Source organism: Triticum dicoccoides, chromosome 7A (genome assembly GCF_002162155.2).
Source record: "Triticum dicoccoides isolate Atlit2015 ecotype Zavitan chromosome 7A, WEW_v2.0, whole genome shotgun sequence".
In the NCBI taxonomy this organism is placed as follows: Eukaryota; Viridiplantae; Streptophyta; class Magnoliopsida; order Poales; family Poaceae; genus Triticum; species Triticum dicoccoides.
In genome coordinates this window covers 553,070,080-553,084,747 of record NC_041392.1, presented here as the reverse complement: position 1 = coordinate 553,084,747, position 14,668 = coordinate 553,070,080, and the positions used below count along the sequence as shown (strand labels likewise).

At 45.0% G+C, this 14,668-nt stretch overlaps 1 protein-coding gene across 1 annotated transcript; it reads right to left on the bottom strand.

Annotated features, from left to right (window-relative positions):
* Window positions 1-569: 569 nt before the first annotated feature.
* LOC119330361 (aldehyde dehydrogenase family 2 member C4-like) lies at window positions 570-6,006 on the bottom strand. The gene is made up of 9 exons (XM_037603468.1): window positions 5,862-6,006; window positions 2,605-2,747; window positions 2,143-2,526; window positions 1,973-2,062; window positions 1,714-1,887; window positions 1,492-1,629; window positions 1,253-1,390; window positions 1,091-1,152; window positions 570-1,018 (listed from the first exon to the last, which is right to left on the bottom strand). The coding sequence occupies exons 1-9, from the start codon at window positions 6,004-6,006 to the stop codon at window positions 745-747; spliced, it is 1,548 nt and encodes a 515-aa protein (XP_037459365.1). The 3' UTR covers window positions 570-744.
* Window positions 6,007-14,668: the final 8,662 nt, after the last annotated feature.

Here is a 14,668-nt window from a genome sequence, read left to right as displayed (position 1 = left end):
GACCCGAGCTGCCATAATCATGCTTAAAGTTAACCAACATATGCATCAGTGTGACACATTAGTTTTTTGGAACAACGAACGAAAATTGTGGTAGATTTTCGAGAAATGTTAAAAAGTGATAGTTTTCAGTAACCCTATACCATAATGTGGTAGGTTTTTGCTATTTTGGTTGAACTTCAACAAAAAAATCTGAAAAATAGTAAGCAAAATAAAAAATACTGAATTGCTTTGTATGAACATCAAAAAAACTTTAACATCCTTCCTGCAAATTTTCACCTGTACAGAAAAAACAAAATTCAAGTCTCAAAAAGAAGCATTTTGGAGCACACATTTTGGTTTTTTGCACACCTCTGCAAATATCTTTTCATGGCGATTTTTTGCAGGATGTTATAAAACTTGTTCGTTGATCCACAAAAAATTCAGATTTTTTTATTCGTTTTTCTTTTTTTTTTCTTTTAGAACGAAGGCTCAAGGAGAGCCCGATTTTGAATGAATGAACGTTGTTTTTCTATTTTTTTTGGAATTCACTGTTCATACGGGTGCATTTGTGCTCAGGATTAAAGTAACACTTTAGAACACCAATGCAAATTACTGGCAGGAATCATTACCACGGCATCGACAAACAACGTTGCAACAATGTTTCTCACCTTCTCTTGCTGCTTCCCTCGTACTACTAAAGTGTGTAGTACGACGGCATGGAGCTGTGCACGGACAAGAGAAGCAGAGAGCTTAGAGAGATGCAGCCTAGAGCCAGGGCGAGTCGTAGACGGGGGTGACGACGGACTTGACGGCGAGGAACTTGTCGAGCGCGTGCATGCCGTCGTCCTTGCCGAACCCGCTCATCTTGCGGCCCCCGAACGGGCAGTCGCTGTCCATGGCGAAGTAGCAGTTCACCCACACCACCCCGGCGCGGATCGACCGCGCCATCCTGTTGGCCACGTTGATGTCCTTGGTCACCACCCCCGCCGCCAGCCCGTACCTCGTGTCGTTGGCCCTCGCGATCGCCTCCTCCACCGACCTATATGTAGAAGATCATCACAGATTCAGAGTGCAATAGCAGATCTATGCCGATCATCCGGAATGAACTTACGTGAACTTCATAAGGCACATGACGGGTCCGAAGATCTCCTCCTTTGCAATGATCATGTCATCCTGTTCAGAGATTCCGTACCATGATGTCAGATGTGCTAGATAGAGAGTGAAGTGATCATGTAACGGGATTACAGTTTGTGGTCTGGCGGTGAATTTCGACCTTAACATCGGTGAAAACCGTGGGCTCGATGTAGTAGCCTCTCTGGCCAAAGGGCTTCCCCCCTGTCAGGACGGTGGCCCCTTCTCTCTTGCCATGGTCGATGAAGCCGAGCACCCTCTCATATTGAGCCTTGTCCACCTACACACATGACATGAGTAGCACCTGCTAAGTTTCTGATACAACAAGAAAATCAACTTGTGTCGCACAAACAACAGTGGGTCGATGCCTGAATTTTAAACCTGAGGCCCTTGATTGACGCGAGGATCGAAAGGGTCCCCGACGACCCAACTCTCCATGCGTTGCGCCAGCTTCTTCACGAACCGGTCGTAGATGCCCTCTTGCAGGTACACACGGCTCGCCGCAATGCAAGCTTCTCCCTGTGAATTCCCGGTTCAGTCTTGAGACCCATGAATGATCCCTCGTATGGCTACGCTACGACTGATCATTAACATTTTCTTCACCTTGTTGAAGAAGTTGGCGGCGATGGCGAGACCCACGGCCATGTCGACGTCTGCGTCGTCGAAGATGATGAGGGGAGATTTGCCACCCAGCTCGAGCGACACCGGCTTCAGGTTGCTCCTCGCCGACGCCTCCATTATCAGCCGCCCAACTGCTGTTGATCCCGTGAAACTCACCTGCACGGACAAACGACCAGAGCAAGAAAACAGTATGACCACTTGCTGAGGTACAACTACTGAATGACTGATGCTGTGAGATTACCATGTCGACGTCCATGTGAGACGCGATCGCCGCTCCCGCCGTCGGGCCGAAGCCGGTGATCACATTGATCACCCCATCCGGGATTCCGGCCTGCTCAAGAACAGAGCGCCAAAAGTTCATAACAGCAGAGACATCACATTGTGTCTCACGTGTTAAGTGACCGATCTGACCTGCTTGGCTAGGTGAGCGAAGTACAGGGCACTGAGCGGGGTCTGCTCGGCCGGCTTGACGACCATGGTGCAGCCGGCGGCAAGCGCCGGGGCGACCTTGGAGAAGAACATGATGGCAGGGAAGTTCCAGGGGATGATGAGCCCGGCGACGCCCATGGGCTCGCGCAGGGTGTGCCCCTGGAACTGCCTCGACATCTTGAGCGTCTCGCCGTGGATCTTGTCGGCCGCACCCGCGAAGTAGCGCAGGGACCTCACGGCGGTCGCCATGTCGACCGCCCTGGTGACGGTGCACGGCTTGCCGGCGTCCAGGCTCTCCAGCAGGGTCAGCTCGTCCGCGTGCTCCTCCACCAGGTCCGCGTACTTCATCATGATCCTTCCTCTTTCCTGCGCGCCATTGGTTGTTTTTCAGGTAAACATGCCAAGGGCCATTCGCCATGAGGAGTTCTGAAGAAAGAACCCTACGGATCCGGGCATGCGAGGCCATTTGCCATGATCGAAGGCTTCTCTTGCCGCCTTGACCGCCAGGTCCACGTCCTTCTTGTCACCTTCGGCGATGCTGGCGATCACATCCCCGGTACGCGGATCCCTGGTCTCGAATGTCTTACCTGATCAAAGAGACCACCAACATAACAGCCGTGCAGTTCAGATCAGAAGGGGAGAAAAACTACTGAATTAGCTATCAGTTCAGATCAGAAGGGGAGAAAAACCACCATCAGGTACTTAAATCTTACGCCTGTTGTTACCCCTGGGGCCGTAGCTGACACGAACAGACGAACTGATCAGCTATCAGTTTATACAGATTTCGAATGGCTTACAGATTCCTTTCTCTCTGTTGACCGAGTTGCACCATAATGTAATTTCTAAAATACTCGGTTATTGACTTCTTATTGGAGCAAAATCTAAAGGCTTCACATTTCCCACTAAATTTACAAAATCTTAGTTGATTAAGCTTAGCAAACACAAGATTTTGATATTCTTATTGGAATAAGCATCCAGCCCTCAGCCATTGGTCGAGTTAGGGAACGTTACAATAACACAAGTTTAACCCTTACTCCCTCTGTCTTTGAAAGAGTGTACTTCTAACAAAGTTGGAGGGTCAAATTATTTCAAAATAGGGGAAACCCTTTTTCGGTAAATTATCTCCAAATTTGACCAAGTTTGTGCAAAAATACAGCAATGTTTGTGAAACCAAATAGGTATATGATGAAAATATATTTTATCATGAATCTAATGCTACTAATTTGATGGCATAATTATTGGTGTATTATTGTATAAATACGGTCAAATATAAAAGAGTTTGACTTTCCATCAAAGTTGGAAGTACACTCTTTCAAGGACTGTGGGAGTAATTTTTAAGGAGTAGTACTACTTATTATGATGACCCGGCTGTGGTTTAGCACATGTGACATCCTAGGCACTAGAAACCGTTGGAAAGAAAGTCATAACATTTCAAAATAAAATCTGGGAGGAGTTCTTAAAAGATCTGAGTATATTAACAAAACAAGAGATATTTTGTGAGAAACATGGAAATCCAACAATTATTAAAATGAGAAGAATCGGAAATTTTACAAAAAGAAAGACAAAATCATAGTAAGCATTACAAAAAAATCTAGAACTATCGTGATTTTGTATGAATTTTATTGAATAATTATGAGGTAATGTATTTTCTTAATTTTAAAATTTATTTCATGTAAAAAAATTCACACTTTTTAGCAACTGTACTGAAATGTTTTGATTTTTCAAAAAAAAATCTTAATTTTGTATTTTAGTGTCAATTTTGGAGATTGGAGTGATGTTTGCCCAATCGTTTTTTCGATAACGACAAGGCCATGGCCTCTATTTCTCCCATCAGGTGTCTTCCTGACTCGCTAGATTGTTCTTTAGTGTGGTTGATGCCCCCTCTCCATCGGAGCGGCGTTAGATCCGCCACCGTTGCAAAGCTCACGAAAGCTATGTTCAAAAGATGGTTCAGCGTTGGGATTTCGATCCACACAAGGCTTCTACGATGGATCCTATTCTTTAGGTGTTGGCCCCGTTGGATCTTAGCTCGCCGACTTCCCAGCCGCAAGTTGTAGTGGTGACGCGACGCCGGCTGGTGTGAAAGAATGTGTTCGCTTGGCTCGCTGAAAACCGAGTTGTAATTTCTTTTTTTTTATGTCTTGTGTGTATTCTTACCATTTCCGAAGGAACTGGCCTATATTTCTTTTCAATTTCTACTGAAGGGTTTCTATCCATTAATAGCCTTTAATTTAATACAAATGCAGAGACCTTTTTACAAAGAAACATCTGACAAAAGGGCAGTTATTTTTACCGCTGGAAAGGGCACCTCTGTCATACTGCGTCTGGGAACTTTACCGGCAACCCGGGCGAGCAGCCTGGAAGGCTGGAGCATGCAGACAAGCAAGCAAGGGGGCCGCCCAACCGGCCAAGGCCAAGCCAGTAAAACGCGAACGCGAGCGGTCGCTTCTAGAAGGCGACGGGCCTCGACAGCGACGGACCCTACTCGTCGCCCGTCCCGTGTCGTGGGTCGTTGGAATCGGATTTTCACGATCGCATTTTCACGGGCGCGCGCTCGTACAAACAAGAAACGGACATGGCTACAATCGGGACCAGACCAGAGGAGAACGAAAGGAAGGACACGCGGGAGTGGGCCGGCCGTGGCGGTACAGTGGCTGCATCGCCCCGCTGCAGATCCCCCATGCGCGCGCACCGCACGTGAAATGGTACGCATGAGCTTCTAGAAGAACACATGTATTGTTGTGGCCATTTTAGCATGCCCGGTGGCTCCTGCGAGCTCATCAGTCCCGTTTGGGCAGAGGTCAGATGGGCTACAGCTTGTGATTACCAAATTTAGGTTAGCCAGTGCGTGCCTTGCTGTATAGGACGTTTTTAGCTAAGCACCCTGCCACGCCACCTTTTTTTCCTTTCAAAAAGGATGCTAGAGCCCTCTCTCTCTCTCTTTCTCTCTCTCTCTCTCTCTCTCTCTCTCTCTCTATGCATCAAAGTTGATGCAAACGCGACGAGGTCAAAGACATGATCAGGTAGAATAGTACAAAATTTAAACTACTATGATCGGCCCATTACAAGAGACGAGTAAGAATTTCAGGCACCTACGACTAAGTCGGCTTCTTCCGCGACAACTCCTTGAGCAAGAGATGCTCGCCCTCACCTCACGCCTCGGTTCGCCGTGTCCAGCCGAGACATCACATGTCTACTCTTTAATTTGCAGGAAGCTACTCCTGTTACTCACGTGGATTGCGCTTTGTTCGCTTGATTACTCATGATGGCTGATTTTCTCTTTGAGAAAAGGACAAGGGAAAATTATGGGTAACTGCTATAGCTTTGCGAGGCCGCGGAGAGCGGACATGCCATGTTCCCGAGGAACTGTGCGTCGTGGACATTCGGCACCGCGCCAGAAACCGGCCTCATATCCGGTGGATAGAGCATTCACTGTTCAGGATTCAAGGTTCAGCTAACCACGACCGAACCTCACAACAAACTAGACCGAACAGCAGTTTCTTGGCTTGTAGATTGCGCCTTAGTTCACTACCAAAATGGTGCTAGTAAAAAAATATTTGCTTCGACTGCTGTAATGGTGACCAAGCAATTTCCTGGGATAACCAGCATCGATCCGGCCTATCTTACCAAGGCGACCATGACAGTGCAGGCCAGAGGCCATGATAGATGCGTGCGCGAGACAAAAGCAGGCAGATACGTACCGGAGACGGCGTCGACGAAGGCCCCGTTGATGAAGAGCTTGGTGTGCCTGATCTCCGGCATCTCCATGGGCACGCCGCTGCCGCCGCCGTTGCCGTTCTCCGCGGCGCGCGCCTTGCCCCCGTCGCCATTGCGCTCGCTCGCCATGGCCTCTTGCTCTCTTCTCCCAGACCGGTGTCGGCTCTCGCGGAGTGTGATGTACTCCTGTGTGTGGAGAGTGGAGAGTGGAGTGAGGACAACAGGACGGGGTTCGTGTTTTAATGTTGCGGCTTGGCTGTGACCTGCCCGTTTTGTTAGCTTGTGGGGCGGTGGAGCCGTGGAGGGGTCTCCCGCACGGCGGCCACGCCATCCGCGCGTGTCGAAAAAATTATGCCGGGCCGACACACGTCTCAACTGTTAACGTCTGTAATAATAACAGCCCCGTCACCGCATCTAAATGTGTTTTAATTATTACACATCTAATCTAACTGATTTAATCAAACATAGAGATGAAAAAAGAATGTGTCTAGGGCATATCTAGATGTGCTTTAGTTATTGCACATCTAAGTGGGTGAATCAAGTATAAAGAGGAAAAGAAAAAAGAAAAGAAAATATCCACACGAATCTCAACATAAGATCAATGACATAGGACTTAGATGTGCAATACTTATTGCACATCTAGATGTGCTTTAGCAAAACTGATAAAAAAATAAAAAGTAAAAAGTCACACGAATCTCTGCGTAAGATCAATGACATGTAATTTAGATGTGCGATACTTATGGCATATTTAGATGCGCTTTAGCAAAACTGATATGTTATGTCACGGTAGTTGTTCCTTCACGGTTTTGTTTTTGAAACAAGACAAAAGATTTGCCATTTCATTGATTAAGAAGGAAGTTTCAAACGAAAGTTGTAAAGTGACAAAAATGAAAAATCAATAAAAGGTCTACTCTTGCAGCATCACAACACTCATGTGCTTCACACCGGCCACCACCCAAAGAGACACCTCCACTTTGATCTACTGATTAGAACCGTGAAAGGGATGGTCGTGTTTCTAATACCCTGGCATTACACTCCGCCCATATCTCCAATGAGATGAGCATCATCAGGGAGGCCAGCAACTTAGGGGATCCAAGGCGAATCTGAAGATTGTTGTTCCACCATGCTCTCATGGAAGCCATTGTGTGCATGGCCGACGTAGATATGTGATGCATACCAAGCCACGGAAGAATATGGCTCCAAATGTGGGTGGTGTAGCGGCATTGGAAAAGGAGATAAGTGGCTGCTACTTGTGAGCTGCGTTGAGATTTTCTCGAAGAGAAGAGGATGATGCAGTGCAGCAGAGATAAGTATTTCACTCAGTTAAGAACCAAGGTTATCAATCCAGTAGGACAACCACGCGAAACCTCGTTTTTGGGGAAAAACTTATAATCTACTCAGCTTCAATTATGGCAATACAACGAACACCAGAAATAATAAAAAAATACATCGAGATACACAAAAGAGCAAATACTCGCACCCAATGTGATCAAGGGGTTGTCAATCCCCTCGACGGTTATTTGTAAGGATCAAATCTGGTAGTGATTGATAGATAAATAAAAACACAAAAATGGTAAATAAATTGTGGCAAAGTATTTTTAGATTTTATATATAATAAAAATCGATTTGGGGCCATAGTTTTCACTACAGACTTCTCTCTCGAACAAAAAGCATATGGTGGGTAACCAAATACCGTTGGGCAATTGATAGAAAAGTGCATAGTTATGACGATTTTTTTGACTAACAGTTATGAAGATATTTAAGGCAATGATCATGTATATAGGCATCACATCCTACATAAGTAGAATGATTCCTGCTGGCATCTACTGCTATATCTCCACCCATCGACCGCTATCCAGCATGCATCTAGAGTATTAAATTCATGAAAAACAGAGTAACACCTTAAGCAAAGTGACATGATGTAGACAAAGTAAATCCAACCAATATGAGTAAACCCCGTCGTTTTCCCCTTAATGGAAACAATAGTGTTACGTGTCTTGTCCCCTTCTATCACTGAGATATAGAGCACCGCAAGATTGAACCCATTACAAAGCACCTCTCCCATTGCAAGCTAAATCACTCTAATTAGCCAAACCAAACGGATAGATCGGAGAGAAATACAAAGCTATAATAATCATACATAAAATAATTCAAAGAAGACTCGATTAATATTCATGAATAATCTAATCATAAACCCACAATTCATCGAATCCCAACAAACACACCGCAAAAGAAGACTACATCAAATAGATCTCCAAGAACATCGAGGAGAACATTGTATTGAAGATCAAAAAGAGAGAAGAAGCCATCTAGCTACTAGCTATGGACCCATAGGTTTGTGGTAAACTACTCACTCATCATCGGAAAGGCATCAAGGTTGATGTATAATCCCTCCATGACCGATTCCCCCTCCGGCAGGGTGCCGGAAAAGGCCTCCAGATGAGACCGTCGAAGAATAGAAACTTGCAGCGGCAAAAAAAGTATTTTTGGTGGCTATCTACTGGTTTCCCGATTTTAGAGAATTTATAGAGGTGGAATTAGGTCAGACGGAGCCACGAGGGGCCCACAAGGCATCAAGGTGTGTCGTGTTGCCTTGTCGTCTCCTTGTTTTCCTTCTGGTCTCCTCCCGAAACTTATAGGGTCTCTCTTGTCCAGAAAAATATCGTCAAAAAGTTTCGTAGCGTTTGGACTTTGTTTGGTACTGACTTCCTGGAAAGCCAAAAATAGGCAAAAAAATAGCAACTGACACTTGACACTAGGTTAATATGTTACTCCTAAAAATAATATATAATTGCATATAAAACATCCAAGATTGATACTATAATAGCATGGAAAAATCAATCATGTCTTTCAAAACATCTGAGACATCAATACTCAGGCATACCAACAAACAATCATGTCTTTCAAAATAAAAATGTTGAAGAACGCTATCCCTACAAAATCGTATAGTCTTATCATGCTCCATCTTCTTAACACAAAGTATAAATCATGCACTACCCCAGTGTCAGCCAAGCAATTAGTTCATGCTTTTTAACGCGCTTTAGCTTTTTCAACCCCCATGCAGTACATGAGCACAAGCCATGGATATAGCACTACAAGTGGAATAGAATACTATGGTAGAGATTAATATGGGGAAGACAAAAAAGGAGAAGGGCTCACATCGACACGTCTAATCAACAGCCTATGGAGATGCCCATCAATTGATGTCAACGCAAGGAGTAGGGATTACCATGCAATGGATGCACTAAGAGCTACTTGAAAGTGCAACTATCCCTGGGTGGTTTTGGTAATTCCTAACAACATATAGCTCATTGAGCTAACATTATTCCAAGATTAATATTTCAGGAAAAGCTCAATGAATGGCATGGCATGGATGAGGAAAGTGGATCCTCAAAATTCTAAGGACAAAACGTTTGGCTCAAGCTTCAAGATTAAGACTCTACATTTTATATTTTAGTGATCCAAGATCACATTGAGTTTATAGGAAAAGCCAATACTATCAAGGAGGGATGAGGTGTTGCTTAATGGCTTGCTTGCTCAAAGTGCTTAGTGATATGCTCCAAAATCCTCAACTACCTTCCCACATCCACATATGACCTAAACCAAAAGTCAAACTCGGCCCCATCGATTCTTTCTATCTGGCGCCACCGAGTTTCAAATGTCATAGCCACTGCCACAAACCCTAGGCAAATCGATCTCACCGATAGGGATCTCAGTCTCACCGAGATGGGATTGTAATATCTCTGTTTCCCTTTGTAATGTTTCGGTCTTACCGAGATGAGCGATCGGTCCCACCGAGACTGCAATGTAAACTCTCTGTTTCCCTTCTGTAACATTTCGGTCTCACTGAGATGAGCGAATCGGTCCCACCGAGTTTACCTGACCAACTCTCTGGTTAGCTTATTACCAAAATCGGTCCCACCGAGTTTGTGTAATCGGTCACACCGAGATTACGTTATGCCCTAACCCTAACCATATCAGTCCTACCGAGTTGCATCTCAGTCCCACCGAAAATCCTAACGGTCACTAGGTTTGCTGAATCGGTCCGACCGAGTTTAACCATTCGGTCCCACCGAGTTTGGCAAATTGTGTGTAACGGTTAGATTTTGTGTGGAGGCTATATATACCCCTCCACCCACTCTTCATTCGTGAAGAGAGCCATCAGAACATACCTACACTTCCAATACACATTTTCTGAGAGAGAACCACCTATACTTGTGTTGAGGTCAAGATATTCCATTCCAACCATATGAATCTTGATCTCTAGCCTTCCCCAAGTTACTTTCCACTCAAATCTTCTTTCCACCAAATCCAAATCCTGTGAGAGAGAGTTGAGTGTTGGGGAGACTATCATTTGAAGCACAAGAGCAAGGAGTTCATCATCGACACACCATTTGTTACTTTTTGGAGAGTGGTGTCTCCTAGATTGGCTAGGTGTCACTTGGGAGCCTCCGACAAGATTGTGGAGTTGAACCAAGGAGTTTGTAAGGGCAAGGAGATCGCCTACTTCGTGAAGATCTACCGCTAGTGAGGCAAGTCCTTCATGGGCGACAGCCGTGATGGAATAGACAAGGTTGCTTCTTCGTGGACCCTTCATGGGTGGAGCCCTCCGTGGACTCGCGCAACTGTTACCCTCCGTGGGTTGAAGTCTCCATCAACGTGGATGTATGATAGCACCACCTATCGGAACCACGAAAAAAACATCCGTGTCTCCAATTGTGTTTGAATCCTCCAAACCCTTCCCTTTACATTCTTGCAAGTTGCATGCTTGCTTGAATTGTGTGGAGATTGCTTGACTTGTGCTAAGATAGCTAAAATCTGCCAAGAACTAAAATTGGGAAAAGGCTAGATTTTTATTTGGTCAAGTAGTCTAATCACCCCCCTCTAGACATACTTTCGATCCTAGAAGTGGTATCAGAGCTTTGGTCTCCATTTGCTTTGATTTCCATAGCTTTTGGCGGTCATAGCCTTGGTTTCACAACCTAGGAGAGTATGGCGTCTAGCGAGGGAAATTATCACCGTAGAGGTCCTTACTTTGATGGTACTAATTTGCTAGTTGGGAGCATAAGATGAAAATGCATATTCTTGGACATAACCCCGCCGTTTGGGCTATTGTGTGTATTGGCTTGCAAGGTGAATTCTTTGACGGGAAAGAACCGAACCGTGAAGCCACCGCGGAAGAGTTGAAAATGCTGCAATACAACACTCAAGCTTGTGATATCCTCTTCAACGGATTGTGCCCCGAAGAATTCAACAAAATCAGCCGTCTTGAGAATGCAAAGTAAATTTGGGATACTTTGATTGATATGCACGAAGGTACTGACTCCGTCAAGGAATCCAAATTGGATGTTCTTCAAAGTCAACTTGACAAGTTCAAAATGAAGGATGGTGAAGGTGTTGCTGAAATGTACTCTAGGCTTGCTCTTATCACAAATGAGATTGCCGGCTTAGGGAGTGAAGAGATGACCGATAGATTCATCATCAAGAAGATCCTAAGAGCCTTGTATGGAAAATATGATACCGTGTGCACATTGATCCAAATGATGCCCAATTACAAAGATCTCAAGCCAACGGAAGTCATCGGAAGAATTGTTGCTCATGAGATGTCACTCAAGGATAAAGTGGAACTTCACAACAAATCAAGTGGTGCTTACAAAGCCTCATGTGAAGCCCCCACATCATCGAGTGAGAAACAAACCTTCAATGAAGAATTGAGCTTAATGGTGAAGAACTTCAACAAGTTCTACAAGAGTAGAAGCAAAGAGAGAAGCTCCAAGTCAAGGTCCTGTAATGACAAAAGATCTTCTAGTCGAGAGTGAAACTGCTACAATTGTGGAAGGCCCGGACACTATTCCAATGAGTGTACGCCCCCCTACAAGAGAAGAGAAGATTCTCCCAAGAGAAGAAGTAGAAGAGAAGAATCACCATCTAGAGAAAGAAGGAGTCGAGATGATCGTTATGAACGAAGACCCTCACGGAGAAGCAAGGATTCGGAAAGAAAGGACAAGTCATCAAGGAGCTACACAAAACGAAGACATCAAGCTCATGTTGGTGAATGGGTATCCGGCTCCGACTCCGACAACCACTCCGAGAGAAGCTATCACTCCGACTCTGAATATACTCAAGATGAAGGTGTTGCCGGTCTAGCACTTGTGACAACCAACTCCTACGACATATTTGACTCACCAAATGAAGGAGTTGGAACATGACTTGTTAGGTCGAAAGGCCCAAAGGTATCACACCCCGAGTATGTTGATTTCAATAGTGATGAAGATGACTTGTTAGGTGATGATGATTTACTTGTTGACAACTCTAGTGATGAATACTGTGATGAAACGTCAATTAATCATGCTAATCAAGATAGAACGAATGACAATGATAAGGAGAAGATTGAGTCTCTAACTAAAGAACTAAACACTCTTAAGTTAGCTCATGAAACTATCTTAGGAGATCATCGAGAACTTTTAAGGACTCATGAGAAATTACGCTTTGAAAAGCTCAACCTTGAGCAAGAGCATGAGTTCTTAAAAGCAATCAATGATGATCTTCGCAAGAAAAGTTCTTCTTACATTGCCAAGCGTTTACTCTTATCCACTTACATGCCTCAAGTCAAGTTTAGTAACAAGAACAAGAAAGATTCTTCCTCTAGTAGTAACAATAATCATGCTAAATCCAATATTGTTGGTTCTAGTAGTTCTCTTGATTCCACTAATGATTCTCTTAGCCAAGTTACACTTGAGCAAGAAAATAGCTTATTGAAGGGAATTATAGAGAAAGGTGTTTACAAGAGCCTTGCCGGAAGTAAGCAATTCGAGGAAATTGTACGCAAGCAAGGAAGGCACCGGAAGAATCAAGGCGTTGGTTTTGAACGAAAGTTCAATGCTAATGGAGTTGAGTGGGAAGAAGATCAATACCCCAAGACGAAGTTTGTTCCTCAACAAGAGAAGTATGATCCTACTTCTTTCAAAGGGACACAAGCTCAAGATGATCTTCCACCACAAGACCACAAGCAAAAAGGCAAGGACAAGCTCCAAGAGGAATTTGATGCATTTGAAGAAGCTCCTAAGGCCTTGGTCAAGTGGGTTCCCAAGACTACTTCAAGTTCCACTTCATCAAGTACAACTACAACACCGAGGATTCCCATCAAGATGGTGTGGATCCCGAAGAAGAACTAGAGAGTTCTTGAGGGTGACTCCGCCAACATACTTCACTCTTATCATCTTGGCAAGAACAAGTGCAATCAACTTCCACATCTTGCACTAGTTCAAGGAGTCACAAACCCTCTTGTTGGTAAGACAAGGGACAAGGTAACCTAAAAGCTTTCATAGACATCATCTTGTGTGTGCATCACTCTATGTCTATGGATATCCTTGTTTGTTCCTTGTGGGACTAACCCGTGTAGGTATTGAAAGTGCAACTCACTCAAATGGATAGCTCCAAATGATCTACATCAACATTGAGCATCCACATCTTCAACATCTACATGAAGTCATCATCGACAAAACCCAAGGTTAGTTCATCCCTCTTACGGGGGATCTCACATCTAGGGGGAGCTTTACTCTAAGAATTGAGCTAAAGCAACTCTAATGGTGTGAACACAACAATGCTTTATGTAAAAGTGGTAACCCCACTTGTGCTTAAACGATGAGTATGACCTATGATCAAATGTTCTCATTTGACTCCTAAGTCAATATACTCATATATAGATGACCTAGTCATCGCAAATTGTTTGATAGATGCTAGAATTGGTTGTGCATGCTTTACCACATATTTCAATTGCCATTTTATTGTGTGAGCATGTTGATTGCATATTTCACTAATTCGAGGACATCCACTTGTTGTTTTGATTGATTGTTTTGATGGGGAACGTAGTAATTTCAAAAAAATTCCTACGCACACGCAAGATCATGGTGATGCATAGCAACGAGAGGGGAGAGTGTTGTCTACGTACCCTCGTAGACCGGCAATGGAAGTGTTGACACAACGTAGAGGAAGTAGTCGTACGTCTTCCCGATCCGACCGATCCAAGTACCGAAAGTACGACACCTCCGAGTTCTGCACACGTTCAACTCGGTGACGTCCCTCGAGTTCTGATCCAGCAAAACATTGAGGGAGAGTTTCGTCAGCACGACGGCGTGATGACGGTGATGATGTTCTACTGATTCAGGGCTTCGCCTAAGCACCTCTATGATATGACCAAGGTGAATATGGTGGAACGGGGCACCGCACACGGCTAAGGAACGATCACGAGGATAAACTTGTGTGTCATGGGGTGCCCCCTTGCCTCAGTATATAAAGGAGGGAGAGGGGGAGGTGCGGACGGCCCTATGGGTGCGCCTGGAGGAGTCCTACTCCAATCGGGAGTAGGACTCCCCCCTCTTGCCTTGTTGGAAAAGGAAGGAGGAAGGGAGAAAGAGGAAAGGGGGGCGCCGCCCCCCCTTCCTTGTCCTATTCGGACTAGGGGGAGGGGGCGCGCGGCCTGCCCTGGCCGGCCCTCCTCTTCTCCCTTATGGCCCATGTAGGCCCAACAACCCCCCCCCCCGGGGGGGGGGGGGTTGCGGTAACCCCCCGGTACTCTGGTAAAATCCCGATTTCACTCGGAACATTTCCGATATCCAAATATAGGCTTCCAATATATCAATATTTATGTCTCGACCATTTCGAGACTCCTCGTCATGTCCGTGATCACATCCGGGACTCCGAACAACCTTCGGTACATCAAAACACAAAAACCCTAATTACGATCATCACCGAACTTGAAGCGTGCGGACCCTACGGGTTCGAGAACTAC